Source organism: Erythrolamprus reginae, chromosome 3 (assembly GCF_031021105.1).
Source record: "Erythrolamprus reginae isolate rEryReg1 chromosome 3, rEryReg1.hap1, whole genome shotgun sequence".
In the NCBI taxonomy this organism is placed as follows: Eukaryota; Metazoa; Chordata; class Lepidosauria; order Squamata; family Dipsadidae; genus Erythrolamprus; species Erythrolamprus reginae.
In genome coordinates, this window is record NC_091952.1 from 102,885,123 (window position 1) to 102,905,705 (window position 20,583).

Here is a 20,583-nt window from a genome sequence, read left to right on the forward strand (position 1 = left end):
TCAGGGTCCCTCTGCAGTAGAAAGAAGATTCTACACTTGTGATGAGGAGGTGGAGAAATTATTGGAATTCCCTCCTATAGATCAGCCTGTCATGCAGCTGATTTCCAAGTCATTCGTACCCTCTGAGACAGGCGATAGCTTGAAGCCTGAGGACAGAAAGGCAGAGGTGTTAATACGCAAAACGCACCAGATGGCGAGCTGGGGATTTCGAGCAGCGGCGGCTGCTTCCTTTTTCACCAGGGCATCTATAGTATGGCTGCAGGAGATGCAGGCCCGGCTGGGACCGGATGAAAGCCGCCTGAGACAGGATCTGGGAAAGCTGTTGGCGGCAGCGGAGTTCTCTGCAGATGCCACTCTGCATGCTGCTAAATTTTCGGCCAGGAGTATGGCGGCCACTTTGGCATCGCGGCGCCTCCTCTGGCTGAGAAGCTGGCCAGCAGACCTAAAGTCGAAATGGAATCTGGCCTCGGCGCCCTTTCAAGGGGAAAAGCTTTTTGGGGAAGCGTTGGATCCCGTCCTTGTGGAAGACAAGGACAAGAAGAAGTCCCTCCCCAGAGCTTACAGGCGCCAGGAGCGTCGTTATACCCCCTACCAACGCAGGCCGTCCTTTCGGTGGGACTCTTCTGCTCCAGCGGGTCAGAATGCTAGACCCTATTCCCAGCCCCAGTATAATTCTAACACGTTCCGGGGTGATAGAGCACCCTTCCAGGATCGCCAGAGAGGGTATCAACAGGCGAGGCGGCCCTTTCGTGGAAACCAGAGGGGCTTCAAGCGCCCTAAGTGACTCTGTCCATCAACACCTGGGAGGCAAGCTCCAGTTTTTCGAGGCCTCCTGGCGGACTACGTCTTCCGACAGGTGGGCATTAGCAACTGTCTCCCAGGGCTTGCGTTTGGAGTTCCTCCAGCCCCCACCATACCGTTATGTTCAGTGCCCAGTTCAGAGGGACCCCCAGAAAAGGTTACAACTTTCAAAGGAGATAGCCCATCTCTTGGAGATAAGGGCAATAGAGGAAGTGCCCAGGCAAGAAATAGGTACCGGCTTTTATTCAAGGGTCTTCCTTGTACCAAAATCATCGGGAGGGGTCCGAATGATCCTCAATTTAAAAAACCTCAATACTTACATCAAGTATCGACGGTTCCGGATGCATTCTCTTTCGACCATCTTGGCTGCAATCCGAAGGCAGGATCTATTGACGTCCATAGACTTAAAAGAGGCTTACTTGCATGTCCCAATCCTGCCGGCTCATCGGAGGTTTCTCCGGTTCCACCTAGACGGCTCCCACTACCAATACAGGGCGATGCCGTTCGGCCTCTCTTTGGCCCCTCGCACATTTACAAAGTTGCTCGACGTATTGACTGCCCATATCAGGTCCCAGGGAATTCGAATTCTAGCATACCTGGACGATCTTATTATCCTGTCCAGGTCCTCTCAGAGGGCACTGGCAGATTTGGCAGTCACGAGACAGACGTTGGAATCCCACGGGTTCACAATCAACGAGGAAAAAAGTCATCTTCTTCCAACAGTCAGACTGTTACACCTGGGGTCCATGATAGATACTTCCACAGGGACTGTGACCTTATCCCCAGAAAGGATGGCAAACATTCGTCACCTAATCTTGCATCTTCGACGCCAACAGCGGGTGTCGCTCGCGTTCCTTTCCAAGTTGCTGAGGACCCTGGTCTCGACTATCGGCATAGTGCCTTGGGCTCGTCATCATCTCAGGGCACTGCAATGGTTCCTTCTTCCATGGCAGAAGGCCAAAATGAGTCACTCACAAAGGTTGGTGCGGCTCCCTCCAGGTGTCAAACTGTCGTTGGGATGGTGGACTTCCCAAGCCTTGCACAAAGGGTTACTCTTCTGCAACCGGGACCGCCTAATCCTCACAACGGATGCCAGTCTGTCGGGCTGGGGGGCCCACATGGGACTGCATATGGCCCAGGGACTTTGGTCTCCGGAAGATCTGAGCCCGATCAACATCAACTATTTGGAGCTCAAAGCAGTTTTTCTGGCTCTCCAGGCCTTTTCCCCTTGGATTCAGGGCAAGCATGTGTTGGTCTTAACCGACAATGTGGCCACCAGGGCCCACGTCAACCATCAAGGGGGAACGAAATCTCTTCGCCTGATGGTCGAGTCAGCGGCCCTTTTCACCTGGGCCGAGTCCCGCTTAGCTTCTCTGTCGGCGGAACACATTGCCGGGACCAGCAACGTTCAAGCCGACTGGCTGAGCAGGTCTACCCTAGACCCCGCAGAGTGGAAGCTCGATCCCGGAGTCTTTCATCAGATAATTCAACGCTTCGGGACCCCTCTAGTGGACCTTTTTGCGTCACAAGCCAACACGCAGCTGGAGAGGTTTTATTCCCGGTTCCCAACACCGAGGGCAGAAGGGGTCAATGCCCTCTTGTCCCCATGGCCCAGAGGTCTGTTGTACGCATTTCCCCCGACGTGCCTCCTTCAACGAGTTCTGGACATTGTAATCCGGGAGAGTGCCGAAGTCATCATAGTGGCTCCATACTGGCCCCGAAGGCCGTGGTTCGCAGACCTGGTAGCCCTCTCGGTGTCCCCTCCTTGGAGGATACCGGATCAGCTCGTCTCCCTCACTCAAGGATCCATTTGTCACCCGGATCCTCAATGGTTCCAGTTAGCCGCCTGGCGTGTGAGCGGGAGAGACTGACGCAGCAACACCTTCCGGACACGGTCATTGCAACGATGCAGGCGGCTCGGAGGCCGTCGACAGTGCGAATATACCAGGCAACATGGGCTGCATTCTGCAACTTTTGTTCTAACCGCCACTGTGATCCAAAGCAGGCCTCGCTCATTGTAGTGCTGGAATTTCTCCAATCAGGGATTGAGCGGGGATTGGCCCCTAACACCCTGAAGCGACAAGTGGCTGCCCTGTCCACTATAATTCAGGTATCAGATTTTAGATCCTTGGCTCACCATCCATGGGTGAGGGATTTCCTCAAGGGAGCTATTAATCAATACGCTCCTCCAGTACGGCGCTTCCCTACGTGGGATCTTACCCTAGTGCTACGTGCACTCACGGGACCTCCCTTTGAGCCCATGAGGTCCATTTCATATAGATTGTTATCCATTAAGACATTGTTTCTGGTGGCAGTTACATCTGCCCGAAGGGTCTCGGAATTGTCGGCACTGTCCATCAGACCGGACTTGTGTGTGTTCCATCCGGACAGAGTGGTGATGCGATTGGACCCTTCCTTCATCCCGAAGGTGAATTCGGATTTCCACAGAAGGCAAGAACTGGTGCTACCGGACTTTTGCACACATGGTCAACATCCTTCCGAACTTCGTTGGCACAAGATTGATGTCCGAAGAGCCTTGAAGCTCTATATCAGGAGGACAGCATCTTTTAGAAAGACTGAAAGACTCTTTGTGTCCTTTGCTCAAGCCACGATGGGTCTTGGAGTTTCTTCCCAATCGCTTAGTCGCTGGATTAGGGATTGCATTGCTGAGGCTTATTCATCAAGGTCTCAATCTCCTCCCACCGGTGTTATGGCACATTCCACTAGAAGTGCGGCTACTTCGGCGGCTTGGTCAACTCAAGCTTCTTTGGAAGATATTTGTCGAGCTGCTACTTGGGCATCATCTTCTACTTTTATACGCCACTATAAACTGGACTCATTGGCTTCTGCAGAAGCTTCATTTGGCAGGCGTGTCTTGCAGCGAGTGTGTGTCACTCCACCGACCTCGGCCCAGCCTTTTCCCTCCCAGGGGATTTGATCTTTGGTATATCCCATGATGGACTCTCCTTCCAGAGTCAATGGAGAAGAACCGTTGTACATACCTGAACGGTCTTCTCAGTGCTCTGGAAGGAGAGTCCATACCCACCCGGCATGGTGTTTGGCCAGGTCGCCGGAGTGCTGGGACTGTTAAAGTTTATATTTGGTTATGAAGTTAATAAAATTTTCTGATTTTTACATTGTCTTCGTTTTTAAAACTGGCTCATGGGGGCTGCTAAGGGGGCGGTGCCAGTTAATTAATTATTTAAATTAACTCAGTCTCTACCAATAGGATTGGTTTACAACCCATGATGGACTCTCCTTCCAGAGCACTGAGAAGACCGTTCAGGTATGTACAACGGTTCTTCTCAGGATCATGTACAAAGGATGCTTATGGCCTCATTATGTTTATACCCAATGCTCTGGAACTAATTGAATTGAAACATTAAACTTGTTTTTGCCCACGAACAGAAAAATATCCCCAAAAGACTGAAGAGGATTCTAATAATCGTCTTTTGGAAATAATGTCTGATATGGAAAAAAGCTTGGGAGATGTTTTATCTTCTATTTTAGAAACAGAATTGAAGATTGCTTTTGGAGATCTATGGATTGAGGTAAATATTTTCCAATATTCAAAAGAAATATAAGTCTTCTAATTAGAGAAGTCATGAGTAATGCATTAGTGCTTCTTACATCTACTTTTGTACATTTTGTACATCTACATTTGTACATTCGGACTCCAATTTTAGTTATAGCCTATTATATATATATATACAGTATAGTATTTGGAAACCAGCCTTAAACAAAAAAACATGTCATAATCATCACCATGTCAATCCTTCAACTAAATGTGATTCCACCAACCAATCAAATCATTAAAACATAGTCACCCAATCTATTTGCTACATTCAAACCAAATCTCCACCCCCAACACTATATATAAGGAACAAATGGCAGTTGCAAACATTCTATATTTACAGCAGCACGAAGCTTATAACTTCAGCCTGATGATGGTGAATGTGATTTCACCGAAATGTCGCATAGACACTCAAAATATTACACGGGGCAAAACCCGAACTCAGAACAATCTACATACACATACCCATGAAAATCTACAAAAACATCTATCTATCTATCTATCTATCTATCTATCTATCTATCTATCTATCTATCTATCTATCTATCTATCTCCTGTTGCATTTTGAGGCAGGTAGGCATTCTGCTCCTTCTATAAGCAGAAAAGGCAAGGATCATTTGATGGGGCTGTTTCTGCTAATCACTAGACCCATAAATTCCTTCTCTCCCCACCCCTCTTTTTTTCTGTGATGAAAGCTTCACAACATTATTTTCACTTCATGGCATACAGCAAATTGTTTAATATTTTTAGATTATATATTTTATATTTAAATGCTGTTTCCCTATCATAGATCTTTTAGTATCAAACTTTGACATGCATCTTGTTGACACATTTGCCATATAAGGTTCTGATACAGTATCCTCAAGTCACTTTAAGAACTCCTGAAAATTGCTTTAGAATGTTTCCATTTTTGTTTCTTTTTTCAAATCTTTTTATTATTTTTACAAAATGAGTTTCCTTTTTCAACATTTGCCTAATCAGTATACATTCACAATTTTTCTCCCCGCTCCATCATATTAATAATTTTATACATATGGTACCCTTTGTCCTATGCATGCTATACATATTAATACATTAATATACTATTTTACAAACATCCTATATATTTATACATCATACTATTGATTCCTTATTTCCATATATTAAATATTTTCTTGTTTAATGTTCCTACCTTCTAACCATTTATTCTACTTTTCCCATAGTAAATAGTACTCCATTTCATCTTTACTTATTTATTTTTTTCTTTCGTCAGTTTATCCATTTCTGCACACTCCAGGACTTTTCTTATCACATTTTTGTCTGTTGGTATAGCATTATTTTTTGAATTTTGTGTGTATATGATTGTAGCTGCAGTTATAATATGTAATATTAGTATTTTTTTCATATTTTCTTGTGATTATGCTCAGCAAGAATAATTCCAGTTTCCAATGTATTTGGTGTTCTGTTATTCCCTCAAGTCATTTTCTTATTTTGGTTCAATATTTTTTTGCTGCTGCGCATGTCCACCATAAATGTTAATATGTTCCTTGCATTTGTTTGCACTTCCAACAAATCAGAGATGTAAATTCCCCTTTTCATGGGACACTGAGGCATGACCCAAGCCCTGTCATCCATCTTTGACACAACTTGGATGCATGTGCATAATTCTCAGATTTACATACATTAAAGAACTTCCGATCAGGTGTTAATGTTTTTTTGGAATCTCATCTTCTGGGTGTAGAGGAGAGAGGGGGAAAGTTTAGAGAACAAAAAAAGCCAAGGCAAGACAATACAATACCTGAAACTCTGTCAAGGGGAGCCAATGTGCTGGATAGTTATCATGGTTGTTGCAAAGAATTAGGAAAAACAGAAGACCAAGAAATGACGCTAGAGTGCTTTACTGGAAGTCTGGAGTTTCACATGATTCTGGGACAGTAGAACTGTCATAAATCCATGCTGGTTGCCAAGTGCTTGACTTGATCACATGACCATGGGGGTGCTGCAAAGGTCATACGCCTTTTTAAAAAGATGTGTTTAAAAATAATTAAAATGCTACGGTCTAACAGTTGTGCAACCTTTGGAACCTTCATCAAAACTCTGTCTTCATGCTTAGTGTATTTTGGATTTTAGATAATCTGAAATTTACCAAATTAGGGTGCCAAGAAAAACTGAATCCCCTGGTTTATGTAAGCAAAATGAGCAAATCACTTACCATCTATTGCAAATTTGTATTCTTAATGCGGGATTTGCTTGTTGTTTAATACTCTTCAGATTTTCTAATTCTCCATGACTGGCAAAATTTGCCAGCTTCTTTTAGCCATCTGTGACAGCCGATTTGGGTCAGAATTTTTGTAAATGACACCTTCATGGCTTAAATAAAATCAGAAAGCCTCAGGAAGATGAATTTTATCTCCAATTCCACATTTTTGCTGTTTGCATTACATGGTATGACAGCATACAAATAGTCTTACCTTAACATACAGTAGAGTCTCTATTATCCGACATAAACGGGCAGGCTGATAGTTGGATAGCTGAAAATGTTGGATAATCTGGATTCTAGAGGGTCTAAGAAAATCCTTGAAATCACTATGAATTGCAAACGTATTGAAGTTTTATTGCAAGTTTCTACTCCACTGATAGAACAACCTTCTTCCTTTTTATTACAATGTTTGGGGGCATGTTTGGGGCTCTGCACGTCACCTTCCCCATTGCGACTGCCATGTTTGGGGGCGTGTCTGGGGGCACAGAAATGCCTACAGCCATGCCCCCAAGCAGCGTTGGATAATCCAGAATGTCGGATGACCGAAGGACGGATAATTGAGACTCTACCTGTATATTGTCTTTGATAATAATACATGTTTTGTAAAAACGTGACATTTGTTGACCCTTCATAGCTTCACAATAGTGATATAGTGAGAGTTTACAAGTTATTGTAAAATACTATTAGGATGAAATTAAATCCCTCTGATATAATGTGTCTTTAAATAAGAAAATAAAGTATCAGAAGAGACTGTATTATGTGGTATTACTAATACTTTTCCAAATTCAGATTCTATCATTTATTTATATGCCTGTCTTTTTGTGCAATAGGGAGGAATTCATATAATTACACTAGTATCCTAGCTCATGTAGATGGCATGTGTTTCTAGAAAGGATACTGAAATCTGACTAGTAAATTATTTTTCTTTCTTAGATAGTATATCATAAACCCCCTTGGACATTAGCAAACGTGCTGGAGTGTTACAAAAAACACTGGATGGCTGTGTTTGGACAATTTATAGACAGGAACCTTGTTTCAACTATTGAATATATCTATGCACAACTTTGTAAAGGTAGGAGTGTTTATATTAATTTGCAAAATTACATAGATCAAAAGGACACAGTCATCAGTACTAAAAATATAAAGCTTGCATTATATTATTATTATTATTATTATTATTATTATTATTATTATTATTATTATTATTATTATTATTATTATTATCACAGTCTGCCAGTTGTCTAATCTGGATTTTGCATGTTTGTGCACCAATTGAATCCCTCCCAAGAACTTGGGATACATGGATGTTATAATTTAACTACAGTGATCCCCCGCTCGTTGCGAGGGTTCCGTTCCAGGAGCCCCCGCAACGAGCGGGTTTTCGCGAAGTAGCGATGCGGAAGTAAAAACACCATCTGCGCATGTGCAGATGGTGTTTTTACTCCCACAGCGCTAGCGAGGAGCCGAAGATTGGGGGCGGTGCGGCTGTTTGCCGCCGGCATGGGGGGCTTCCTAGCAGCCCCCCAAACCCGGGTTGGGGGTCCGGGGGGCGCTGTCTCTCGGCGCTTTCGAGCTGAGTCCGGGAGCGAATTCGCTCCCGGACTCGGCTCGAAAGCGCCGAGAGACAGCGTGGACAGGCCCGTTCCTTGGCGCTGTCTCTCGGCGCTTTCGAGCCGAGTCCGGGAGCGAACTCGCTCCCGGACTCGGCTCGAAAGCGCCGAGAGACAGCGTGGACAGGCCCGTTCCTTGGCGCTGTCTCTCGGCGCTTTCGCTCCTCGAAAGCGCCGAGAGACAGCGTGGACAGGCCCGTTCCTTGGCGCTGTCTCTGGGCGCATTCGCTCCTCGAAAGCGCCGAGAGACAGCGTGGACAGGCCCGTTCCTTGGCGCTGTCTCTGGGCGCTTTCGCTCCTCGAAAGCGCCGAGAGACAGCGTGGACAGGCCCGTTCCTTGGAGCTGTCTCTGGGCGCTTTCGCTCCTCGAAAGCGCCGAGAGACAGCGTGGACAGGCCCGTTCCTTGGCGCTGTCTCTGGGCGCTTTCGCTCCTCGAAAGCGCCGAGAGACAGCGTGGACAGGCCCGTTCCTTGGCGCTGTCTCTGGGCGCTTTCGAGGAGCGAAAGCGCCGAGAGACAGCGTGGACAGGCCCGTTCCTTGGCGCTGTCTCTGGGCGCTTTCGCTCCTCGAAAGCGCCGAGAGACAGCGTGGACAGGCCCGTTCCTTGGCGCTGTCTCTGGGCGCTTTCGCTCCTCGAAAGCGCCGAGAGACAGCGTGGACAGGCCCGTTCCTTGGCGCTGTCTCTGGGCGCTTTCGCTCCTCGAAAGCGCCGAGAGACAGCGTGGACAGGCCCGTTCCTTGGCGCTGTCTCTGGGCGCTTTCGCTCCTCGAAAGCGCCGAGAGACAGCGTGGACAGGCCCGTTCCTTGGCGCTGTCTCTGGGCGCTTTCGCTCCTCGAAAGCGCCGAGAGACAGCGTGGACAGGCCCGTTCCTTGGCGCTGTCTCTGGGCGCTTTCGCTCCTCGAAAGCGCCGAGAGACAGCGTGGACAGGCCCGTTCCTTGGCGCTGTCTCTGGGCGCTTTCGCTCCTCGAAAGCGTCGAGAGACAGCGTGGACAGGCCCGTTCCTTGGCGCTGTCTCTCGGCGCTTTCGCTCCTCGAAAGCGCCGAGAGACAGCGTGGACAGGCCCGTTCCTTGGCGCTGTCTCTCGGCGCTTTCGAGCCGAGTCCGGGAGCGAACTCGCTCCTGGACTCGGCTCGAAAGCGCCGAGAGACAGCGTGGACAGGCCCGTTCCTTGGCGCTGTCTCTCGGCGCTTTCGCTCCTCGAAAGCGCCGAGAGACAGCGTGGACAGGCCGTTCCTTGGCGCTGTCTCTGGGCGCTTTCGCTCCTCGAAAGCGTCGAGAGACAGCGTGGACAGGCCCGTTCCTTGGCGCTGTCTCTGGGCGCTTTCGCTCCTCGAAAGCGCCGAGAGACAGCGTGGACAGGCCCGTTCCTTGGCGCTGTCTCTGGGCGCTTTCGCTCCTCGAAAGCGCCGAGAGACAGCGTGGACAGGCCCGTTCCTTGGCGCTGTCTCTGGGCGCTTTCGCTCCTCGAAAGCGCCGAGAGACAGCGTGGACAGGCCCGTTCCTTGGCGCTGTCTCTGGGCGCTTTCGCTCCTCGAAAGCGCCGAGAGACAGCGTGGACAGGCCCGTTCCTTGGCGCTGTCTCTGGGCGCTTTCGAGGAGCGAAAGCGCCGAGAGACAGCGTGGACAGGCCCGTTCCTTGGCGCTGTCTCTGGGCGCTTTCGAGGAGCGAAAGCGCCGAGAGACAGCGTGGACAGGCCCGTTCCTTGGCGCTGTCTCTGGGCGCTTTCGAGGAGCGAAAGCGCCGAGAGACAGCGTGGACAGGCCCGTTCCTTGGCGCTGTCTCTGGGCGCTTTCGAGGAGCGAAAGCGCCGAGAGACAGCGTGGACAGGCCCGTTCCTTGGCGCTGTCTCTGGGCGCTTTCGCTCCTCGAAAGCGCCGAGAGACAGCGTGGACAGGCCCGTTCCTTGGCGCTGTCTCTGGGCGCTTTCGCTCCTCGAAAGCGCCGAGAGACAGCGTGGACAGGCCCGTTCCTTGGCGCTGTCTCTGGGCGCTTTCGCTCCTCGAAAGCGCCGAGAGACAGCGTGGACAGGCCGTTCCTTGGCGCTGTCTCTCGGCGCTTTCGAGCTGAGTCCGGGAGCGAATTCGCTTCAGGACTCAGCTCGAAAGCGGCGAGAATGAACGGCGTGGGCGGGCGAAGGGCGGGCGGCAGCGAGGAGTTTGCGTGGGCGGTGGGGGAACTCCTCGCTGACGCCAGCAAGAGGGGGAAGACCCAGGAAAGCCACCCAGCAGCTGATCTCCCGGTTGCCATCTACGCATGCGTGCCCATAGAAAAAAACGCACGCATGCGTAGATGGTATTTTGACTTCCGGGTTGAAAAATCGCGAAGTACCCTGTTCGCAATGGTTGGGGACGCAATAAACGGGGGATCACTGTATATCAAAGATACTTCCATAGGATGTAAGCTGTTCCAAGTAAAGTTCTTTTTATACTTCATTGGTGGTTTTGTTCATGCCAGCGGTATTCAAGTGGTACTCCATATGTTTTGGGATTGCATCCAAGATGCCTATCACTATTGGTACAGCCTTTGCTACCTTCTGGTATGATGCCTCTACTTCTATTTGCAGCGCTTTGTGCTTTATCATTTTTCTCCATATATTTCTCTCCTTTTTTTTCTTTTCTCTTTCACTTCTCTCCAATTGTTGCAATGACCACAATCCAGACTTTTTTGTCTCTCTTTTTGATAGTTATTAAGTCTGGGGTATTATGTGACATATGCTTATCTATTTGAATACTAAAGTTACAGAGTACTTTATCCTCTTCAGTTTCTATTACTTTGTCTGTTTTGTGGTTTAGCCATTTGATATACTGGCTGTGTAATACTTTGCCTTCGTGTATCTTTTGTATTCTTTATTTGGCCTTTTCCCCCCCCCCCCCCCATATTTTTTTATTAATTTTCTTTAAAATAACATACAGACTTACAAACATTTAACATACAATGTAGGGATGTATCATCCCTGCTCTTCTCAAAAGTATAAATGCAGATACAGAAAAAGGAATACACGATTGCATATCTAATTCAATGCTACTAATACAAAAATTATCTAATAGAGAAAAAAATTGATATCATATAAAAATTTCTAACTAGTTTCAAGTCAAAAAGTTAAACAAATTTCTATTCTGTCTATATAAACTAAATCTAATATAAATTTCAATGAGAAAAAATTATCTAGAATATCTATACTTATTATTACTCTTCTTTCTTTATTTTTTATTCTTATCTATCCATTCATAAACATTGTTCCATGTTTCATAAAATTTAGTTTCTTCCTGATCATTCAAGCGTCTTGTCATCATGTCCATTTCCGCGCAGTCTAATATTTTTGCAATAACTCCCTCTTCTTTGGGGATATCTTCCCCTTTCCAGTTTTGCGCGTAGATAATCCTTGCCGCTGTAAAAATATGTATAATCAAATACAAAATTTCTTTTTTGTAATTTTGGTTAGTAATTCCTAGCAAACAAAACTCCGGGGTGAAATCTATTTTCTGTTTTGTAATCTCTTTTGTCATTTTCTCAATCATTTTCCAATAGATTTTAGCTTTACTACATGTCCACCATTGGTGGTAGTAGGATCCTATTTCTTTCTTACATTTCCAGCATAGGGGTGATGTCTTTGGGAACATTTTAGCTATTCTACTTGGTGGGAGGTGCCATCTATAGAACATTTTAATTTGGTTCTCTTTCATAGAGACTGACTTTGTCATCCTCCAATTACACATCCAAACTTTCTCCCATGTATCTAAATCAATTTCTTTACCTATGTTTCTACACCAGTGTATCATACTATCTTTTAATGTTAACTCAATATTCTTATGAGTAATCAAATATTTATATATTTTTCCAATTACCCTATTTTGATTTTTAGTAATTAACTCACTTAACAGATTTTTACTTTTATTAAATATGTAAAGTATACTGTCTTTCTGATATCTAGATCTAATCTGTGCGTAGTGCCACCAATCAATTTGTATCCCTTCATCTTGTAATTTAATTCTAGATTTCAATTTCATTTGGTTATCTAACAAGTCTTTATATCTTATATTTCTTGTATCATTAATAGAGTTTGGGTGTATTATTGCAGCCAAGGGGGTAACCCAATCCGGGATTGTTAAAAAGTGGTTTTTCTTTATATCTTTCCAGACGTCAAATAAATATTTTCTCAACGTATGTCTTTTAAAATAAGAATTATTTTTATCTTTCTCATACCAAACAAATGCGTGCCAGCCAAGCATAAGATCATGTCCTTCTAATTTTGATGTTCTCGTGTCCTCTAAAGTTATCCAATTTTTAATCCATGTTAAAGCGGCTGCCTGATAGTATAATTTCCAGTTTGGGAGGGCGAAGCCCCCCCTCTCTTTTATATCTTCTAACATATTTATCTTAATTCTTGCTTTTTTCCCTTGCCATAAAATTTTTTTAACCACATTTGTTAGATCTTTAAAAAAAATTGCCCCTGGATTAATTGGGATCACTTGAAATAAGAATAATACCTTAGGTAAGATATTCATCTTAATCGTGGCAATTCTTCCCAAGAATGATATTTTTAAATTGTTCCATATTTCTAAATCCTTTTTGATTTCATTAATTAATTTTATGTAGTTATCATTTTTTAATTTTATTGTTTTAGCTGTTAGCCATATTCCCAAGTACTTTACTTTTTTAACTATTTGCATTCCAGTAATACATTCTAAATTGCTTTCTTGTATTTTACTCATATTTTTAGTTATAATTTTTGTTTTATTTTTATTTATTTTCAAACCTGCTACCTTACCATATTGTTCTATTGTTTGGATTAATCTTGGTGCTGTAACTAACGGGTCTTCCATTATAAAAGTCAAATCATCTGCAAAAGCCTGGACTTTATATGTCTCTTTTCTAACTGTTAAACCCTTTATCTTTGGGTCTGCTCTTATTTTTATTAAGAGTGTTTCTAAAGTCATAATAAAAAGGAGAGGTGAGATGGGACATCCTTGCCGCACTCCTTTATTTATTTTAAACGCTTCTAATTGCTCATTATTTAATATAATTTTTGTCGTTTGTTCTGAATAAATAGCATCTATTAAATTGACGAATTTGGGGCCGAATCTCATTTTATTTAATTGCATCTTTATAAATGTCCAATTCACGTTATCAAAAGCTTTTTGGGCATCTAGGAACATTAAAGATAATGTTTTATCTGAATATTGCTCATAGTACTCTAATACATTAATGATTGTTCTAAGATTATTTTTGATTTGTCTACCTGGAAGGAAACCATTTTGGTCTGGATGAATTTTGCTATTTATTACAGTTTTCAGCCTATCTGCATATATTGCTATAAAAATTTTATAATCTACATTCAATAAAGATATTGGTCTATAGTTTTTAATTTTTTCTTTTGCTGTATCTGGTTTATGAATTAAAGTAATCAAAGATTCCGACCATGATTTAGGAATTTTACCATCTACTCTACATTCGTTAAAAATTTGCAACATATTATTTCTTAATACTTCATTTTCTATTTTATACCACTCTGCTGGAATGGCGTCCGGCCCCGTGGCTTTATTATTTTTCTGCTTTTTAATAACTGTAAGGAGTTCTTCCATTGTTATTGGACTCTCCATCTTTTCTTGTTGCTCTTCTGTTATTTGTGGTAGCTCTGCACTCTCTAGATATTTAAATACTACTACTTCTTCAATATTGTCATCTTTATACAATTCTTTAAAAAAATTTTGAACTATATTTGCTTTTTCCTCTGAATCATGTTTTATTGTTCCATCCTTATCTTCTAACTGTCTAATTAATTTAGATTGTCTCTGTTTTCTCAATTTATATGCTAACCATCTGCCTGGTTTATTAGCGTGCTCAAAATATTGTTGCTTAGCTCTTTTTATTTTTTCCAATATCTGGTTTTGTTCTTGTAGTCTAATTTTATGTTTGATTAAATTTATTTTTTCCCCCAAGTCTTTATTTTTCACATTTTGTTGTGATAAAGACTCTAATTGTTTTAGTTCATTTATTAATTGTTCATATTTTCTTTTTCTTTCTTTATTATATTTTGCGGTATAGGATATTGTTAATCCTCTTATGTATGCTTTAGTCGCATCCCATAAGTTCTGTGGAGTGGTGTCTGTATTTTTATTAATTTCAAAAAATATTTTTAATTCCTTTTCAATCCATTCTTTATATTCTTTCTCTTTCAAAATATTTCTATTCATTTGCCAATTATAATACTTTTTAATATTTCTCATATAAACTATAACTGGATTGTGGTCCGCCCAAGTGTTAACATCTATTTCTACCTCTTGTATATATTCTGCTGTTGTTTTAGGAGCCCACACCATATCTATTCTAGTCCAAATTTTGTGGGGGTTTGAGTAAAAAGTATATTGCCTTCTATGAGGATGCCTTTCCCTCCAAATGTCATTCAATAACAATTCTGCTTTCATTTTTTGAAAAGTGGAGGGCAATAAATTCTTTTTTTTCTTTTTACAACTTTTCTTCACCCCCGAATGGTCTAATTGTCTATTTGCTATAGCATTAAAATCTCCAATAATTAACATATTTTCCAAATTTAACTCTATAATTTTTTGATGTAATTTTTCGTAAAATGTAGTTTGATCATCATTTGGGGCATATATAGAAACAATAACAAGAGGTTTGGGTTCAATATCAACCTGGACAATCAAAATTCTACCATCATTATCACTAAATAATTGTTTGGAATTTATAGAGCTCTCAACATACATTGCCACTCCTCTTTTCCTTTGATCTGCTAATGCAGCATACATATTTCCAATTTTATTATTTAACAATAAATTCCGATTACTTTTTTTTTATATGTACTTCTTGGAGTATCACAATTTGAGCTTTTTGGTTCTTAATTTTGGAAAACATTTGTTTTCTTTTCTTTGGTTCATTAAGTCCATTGACATTTACTGAGAAGATTTTTAGATCTCTCAATGTGGTCATTTGTTGTATTTCTTGGTTTCGCGTTGAGGTTGCTTTCTTCTGGCCCCGTGGTCCTGCTCCTCCACTTGGGTGAATGCCCCCATGGCTTCCGCCTGCATTGCTTCCAGTTCTTTTGTTAACTGTTCCATTTCGCTTATTCCACTGTTTTCATAAAAGTCTCTTGCTTGGTCTAAATTCTCCAACTTATATCTTGTTGATTTCCATGTCAATGATAGTCCTTGTGGAATAAGCCAGCGAAAAGTTATATTTTCTTTAATCAAAAGTTTGGTCAAGAAATGATAGTCTCTTCTGGTCTCTCGAACACGTCTCGGAATTTGTTTTAATATTTTTATTTCTTTACCTTGGTGTTGTAATTGACCCGCTCTTGACCAATGCAATATGTCATCTCTCAAGCTTTTTCTTACAAATTTAATGTGGATCTCTCGTGGAAGATTAAAACGGCGTATGTAGCTATTAGAGATTCTGAAGACTTCATCGATTTCATTTTTTATGTCAAGTGAGTCCATCTGGAGGATTTTCCCAATAATGTCAGCCATAATGGCCTTTAAATCTTCATCTTTTTCTTCTATTACATTTTGAAATCGAAGTCCATATGACGCACGTTGCATTTCCAGATGTGTGATTGATTCATCATACCCTCTGTAACGTGAAGCAGCTTTGTCCTCTAGATCAGTGTTTTTCAACCAGTGTGCCGTGGCACACTAGTGTGCCGCGAGACATGGTCAGGTGTGCCGCGAAGCTCAGAGAAAGAAAACAAGAGAAAGAGCAAGAGAGAAAGAAAGAGCAAGAGAGAGAGAAAGAAAACAAGAGAGAAAGCAAGCAAGAGAGAGAAAGAAAGAGAGAGAGAGAGAAAAAGAACAAGAGAGAAAGAAAGCAAGAGAGAGAGAGAGAAAGAGAGGGAGGGAAGGTGGGAGAGAGAAAGAGAGCAATAAAGAGGAAAGAAGAGAGAAAGAAAGAGGGATGGAGAGAGAAAGAGAAAAAAAAGAGGAAGAGAGAGGGAGAGAGAAATAGAGCGAAAAGGAGGAAGAGAGAATTTTTTTGTCCAAACTTTTTTTAGGGCCCCCCCCCCTCAATGTGCCCCATGGTTTTGTAAATGTAAAAAATGTGCCGCGGCTCAAAAAAGGTTGAAAATCACTGCTCTAGATGACCAATTCTTTTCTCCATCTTTTCCGCCTTTTCTTCCACTGCCTTCATTCATTCTTCATTATCTTGCAAAGCTTGTTTGATCTCCTTCATCTGGTCTTTCATCTCACCTGTATCCACTTTCATTTCAGCCATCTCTGCTTTAATTTCGTCTCTCTGTTGAGTTGCATCTCGTTGAGATTGTAACATGAAGTCATTTAATGTGGTTAATGTCTCTTGGATTGAAGCCAGGGAAGGCTGTTTCTCTCTGTCTTTTTCCTTGGTGAACATAGTTGCTGATAAGACCGGCTGTGCGGGGGATGGGTGAGGTGAACTTTGCGGAGAAGACACAACAGTTGTCTGCTTCTTGATTGTTTTAGTATGGGTGGAAGTACTTGACATTTTCAAATTTAGATTTAATGTTATTTTATGTTGGCAGTATGTAGACAAATACTATAAATTCCAAACCCACAGTATTAGTTGTGCAAAGCTAATAACAATAAGGATTCTAATTCAAATAAAAAGCTCAATTTCAAATACAATTAGAATTCAAAATATGAAATATAGCTAATTAATGCTCAACTTATTAATTCTTATTACTCTAAAGCCAAAATTTATATCAAGAAGAGAAAAGGAAAAAGGAAAAAAGAAAAAAAAGAGGTTGGTTTAGCACAGCAGAAGGAATAAAAAAGAAAGTCAGCAGAAGGAGAAGGTGAATGAAAACAAAGAGAAAAAGAAAGTGTGAAGAAGGGGGGCGATCAAAGTTAAAAATGTTCAATTAAGGAGGAACAGGAAACCAAAGACCAAAAATTTAGCAATGCATAAACAAAACCAAGATAAATTATAATATAATGTAATGTAAAATTGAAATTCAAACGTTAAAGTTATCAGAGGGAAAACGCAAAAAAGAAAAGACAATTATTAATACTGTATTCCAGTTCTAATGAGATGATTTGATTGAAGATCTAATTTGTTGTCAGAAACACCTTAATAAAAGCTGCAAGGGTATTCCGTAATTTGAAGAAGAATATAGTCTTTTAAAAGTTTATAAAGCTTTTTCCAAACAGATGCAGTTTAATTTCACAAAGTTAAAATGAAGTCGGTCCGTCTCTCACAGCCCAGAAAAAAACTCTCCGCTGTAAATCCAACGAAACCGCTGTTAATCCAAAACCGCTATTAATCCAAATGAAATCCAAACGAAATACTCCAACGAAATAATCCAAATGATGTCAATCAGATAGTCCAAATTTGAGAATCTCAAGTATAGGAAAAGAGTTTTTTCTTTATATATATTTATTCAAAAATTGTAAAAAGATAGTGAGCAGTCCTGGTCCTTCCGCTAGAAAAATCCCAGCCCGGACTTCATTTTTGCAATGTTTCGTAACCAATTACTTCAAAAAGGGAAAAGAAAAAATTTTCAACCAAATAATATCATTTTGTATATAATAAATCCTTTAGTGTCTCATTTTTAAAATCCTCTGGATCCCCTTGTTTGCAGAAATTTTACAGTTCCAAATGAGTGAAAGTGTTAAGAATAAGTTCCGGCTGTTAAATCGTGCCTGGATACAATGTTGTTTTAACAACTTTCTCTTTCGCCTTCGTTTAAACTCTCAATTCTCCGTTTTCTTGTATTTCAATCTTCTTACTTAACATGGAACATAGAAATTTTTTTTTACCTTAATTGTAGCTTCTTTTGAAGTATTCCCCTTTCAGATAGATTTGTTTAATTTCTCTGCTTTTTACTTTCTGATGTTTCTTGCTTCCCGCTGGTTAGGTGGGATCACAATGGCCGTGTCCTCTCGAAAGAGGACCGGTGCTCCCTACACCAGAGCTGCAGGACAAACCCTCTGTCCCCGGAGCCTCGGCGATGGCTCTCCGGACAGAGGGGAATCCCCTGTTCTAGGATCGAGCCATCCGGACTCGATCCGATCGCGTTGGAGCGACCTCTGGGAGGGTTGAAGGGGTCTCAAGGCAGAGCCCTGCCAAGAGACTCCGCTGCGGTCCTCAGCGAAACCGGAAGTTGGCCTTTTTAAGGACAGTCTTTTCTATTCAGTAAGCCTCCGTGGTATATTAGTTTCAATAAATATTCTGCACTGCCCTTCAGATATTTTTCCAATGCCCATTTTACTACTTCAATTATCTGATATTGCAACATTCCACACCCATCTATGTTTCTTGGTAAATAGAGTCTATCAAATTTTCTGTCTGAAAAAAGGGCGTGATTCACCATCATTATTTTTCTGGTCTTCCTATCTAGGACTTCTCCTTCAGCTTGAGTCCAATCTATTATTCCAGTTGTTTATCTAATGACTGGAATTGCCCAGGTGTTGCCTTGGTGGCATTTCCATCAGAGTGTTTCCACTTTAAAATTTTCTTCATTCATCTGATATATTCACTACTAACTTTTTTTCCTTGATATCAGTGAACTTATTATTAGCCTGAAAGATGTCCCACTATTTTAATTAATTAATTAATTAATTAATTAATTAATTATTAAATTTTATTGCAGCCCATCTTTTCACAAGGTGATTCTGGGTCTCCAACCCCTGGACCGTGGCCCCCTACTAGGCTTATCTATGGCCTATTTCGAAGTGGGCTGCCTGAGCAGCGGGCCAGCATGCATGGGCACGCAGCTCTCCTTGCAGAAGCAGCAGGATTAGTACATGCACATGTGTGCACAGTTCAAATTTGTGTAAGTTGAGCTGTGCATGCATGTGCTAACCAGCCACTTATGTGGCCCGATTCCCCTCTCCCTCGCCCAATCCACAAAGGTTGGGGACCACTAACCTATAACATCAAAAGTGGTAAAACTGTAACAACAAGAATGCCAAATTATTATTAAAAGAATATGAAATAATAATCAACACCTTGAATTTCACCCAGAAGCAAACTGACAGCCAGTGCAGTAACATGGGTCATTTTAGGAGGTCCAAAGACTGCCCATACCATCACACTCTGCACCACTTGAAGCTTCCAAATGCTCTTCAAGAATAGCCTCATGTAGTAGTCTAAGTGTGAGATGACAAGGGCTTGAATGACTGAGTTCAGGGACTCCTGATCCAGAAAATTTCTACTTAAGACTGTTATTTCCATCTTGATTTCAAAATGGTTCTTTTCCCCATTTTGTCCCCTACTGGCAGTAAGGGTGGCATGTTTGCCAATCCAAACTCCAGTGCAACATCTTGGCTCTACATATGGACAGTGCCAACTGCAATTCTATTCCAGATAGTGTTTTTCCATACAGCTTCAAATCATCCATGTAAAGGAGGTGGGATAACCTGGCAAATGTTTTTAATGTTCGATAGACATTGTTTGGCCTGTTCAGCATTGTTGACAGTGGTATCAATGCAATGACAAACAGTTGGTGTGAGAGTGAAACATTCCTCTTTTGAAGTCTGGCATTGTTGACCAGCAACTGTGTCTTCTATTGTGCTATTGATCCTTGCACAAAACCTCTAATGTTTCTACTGATTTCTGTTATTTCTTGGCACTTGAGTCATTTTGCAGGGAGTAGAATGCCTTCTTGTAATCAGTTCTTCTCTTGGTTGGTTATTCTTCTCTTACAACTTTCCAAAGTCATCTTGTCAGTTGGGAGTTAATCTTGTGTCTCATTTAGGGGGTTTCCTTTCTGAACAGATTTGTGCTATTTAGAGGGTTTCCTTTCTGTACAGATGAAAAGAGTTCATTTTCAACTAGATTCTGTTAGACTGCATCATTTACCACAATAGTTAGAAGTTGAAAAGTTGTTGTTAAGCAGGAATTGGCCTGTAGATACCTGGTATTGCCCCTTTTGTTGGATTTTTCATTATCAAATTGATTTTGCTCTATGTTAACCGGCCTTCATTTTTTCCACCTTAGAATATGTTGTTAAAATACTTAACAATGAATGTATGTAGACCAATCAGATATCTCAACCCAAAGCCATACAGTTCATTTTCACCTGGTACTGACCATTTTATAAATCTTTCTTGCCCTTTTCTGTTTTATGTTGTTATTACAATATTATTATGCTATGATGGCATCCTTTGGCAATGCTATGAGGCCGTGAAACAACAACAACTACTACTCTTATTACTACCACCACCACCACTACCACTACCTTTTCTTCTCCTCCTTCTTCTTTCTTTCTCCTCCTCCTCCTCCTGCTCTTTCTCTGCAGCTTTGTGTAACTCAAGGCAGAGTAATAGAAATTAGTTGTTTCAAGCCTTATAACTGTGCATCTCACATTTTAAAAAGTCAATTACACTTAAATAACCTTATCATTTTAGTACACTTTTCATAG

At 41.9% G+C, this 20,583-nt stretch overlaps 1 protein-coding gene across 2 annotated transcripts in view; it reads left to right on the forward strand.

Moving 5' to 3' along the window:
* SWT1 (SWT1 RNA endoribonuclease homolog) overlaps nucleotides 1–20,583 on the forward strand; it is a 64,772-nt gene that overhangs the window by 25,932 nt on the left and 18,257 nt on the right. For both annotated transcript variants that reach the window (XM_070746316.1, XM_070746317.1), the window contains 2 exons: nucleotides 4,210–4,352; nucleotides 7,548–7,686. In XM_070746316.1, the coding sequence (XP_070602417.1) occupies nucleotides 4,210–4,352; nucleotides 7,548–7,686 (282 nt within the window). The remainder of the gene's footprint in view (nucleotides 1–4,209; nucleotides 4,353–7,547; nucleotides 7,687–20,583) is intronic.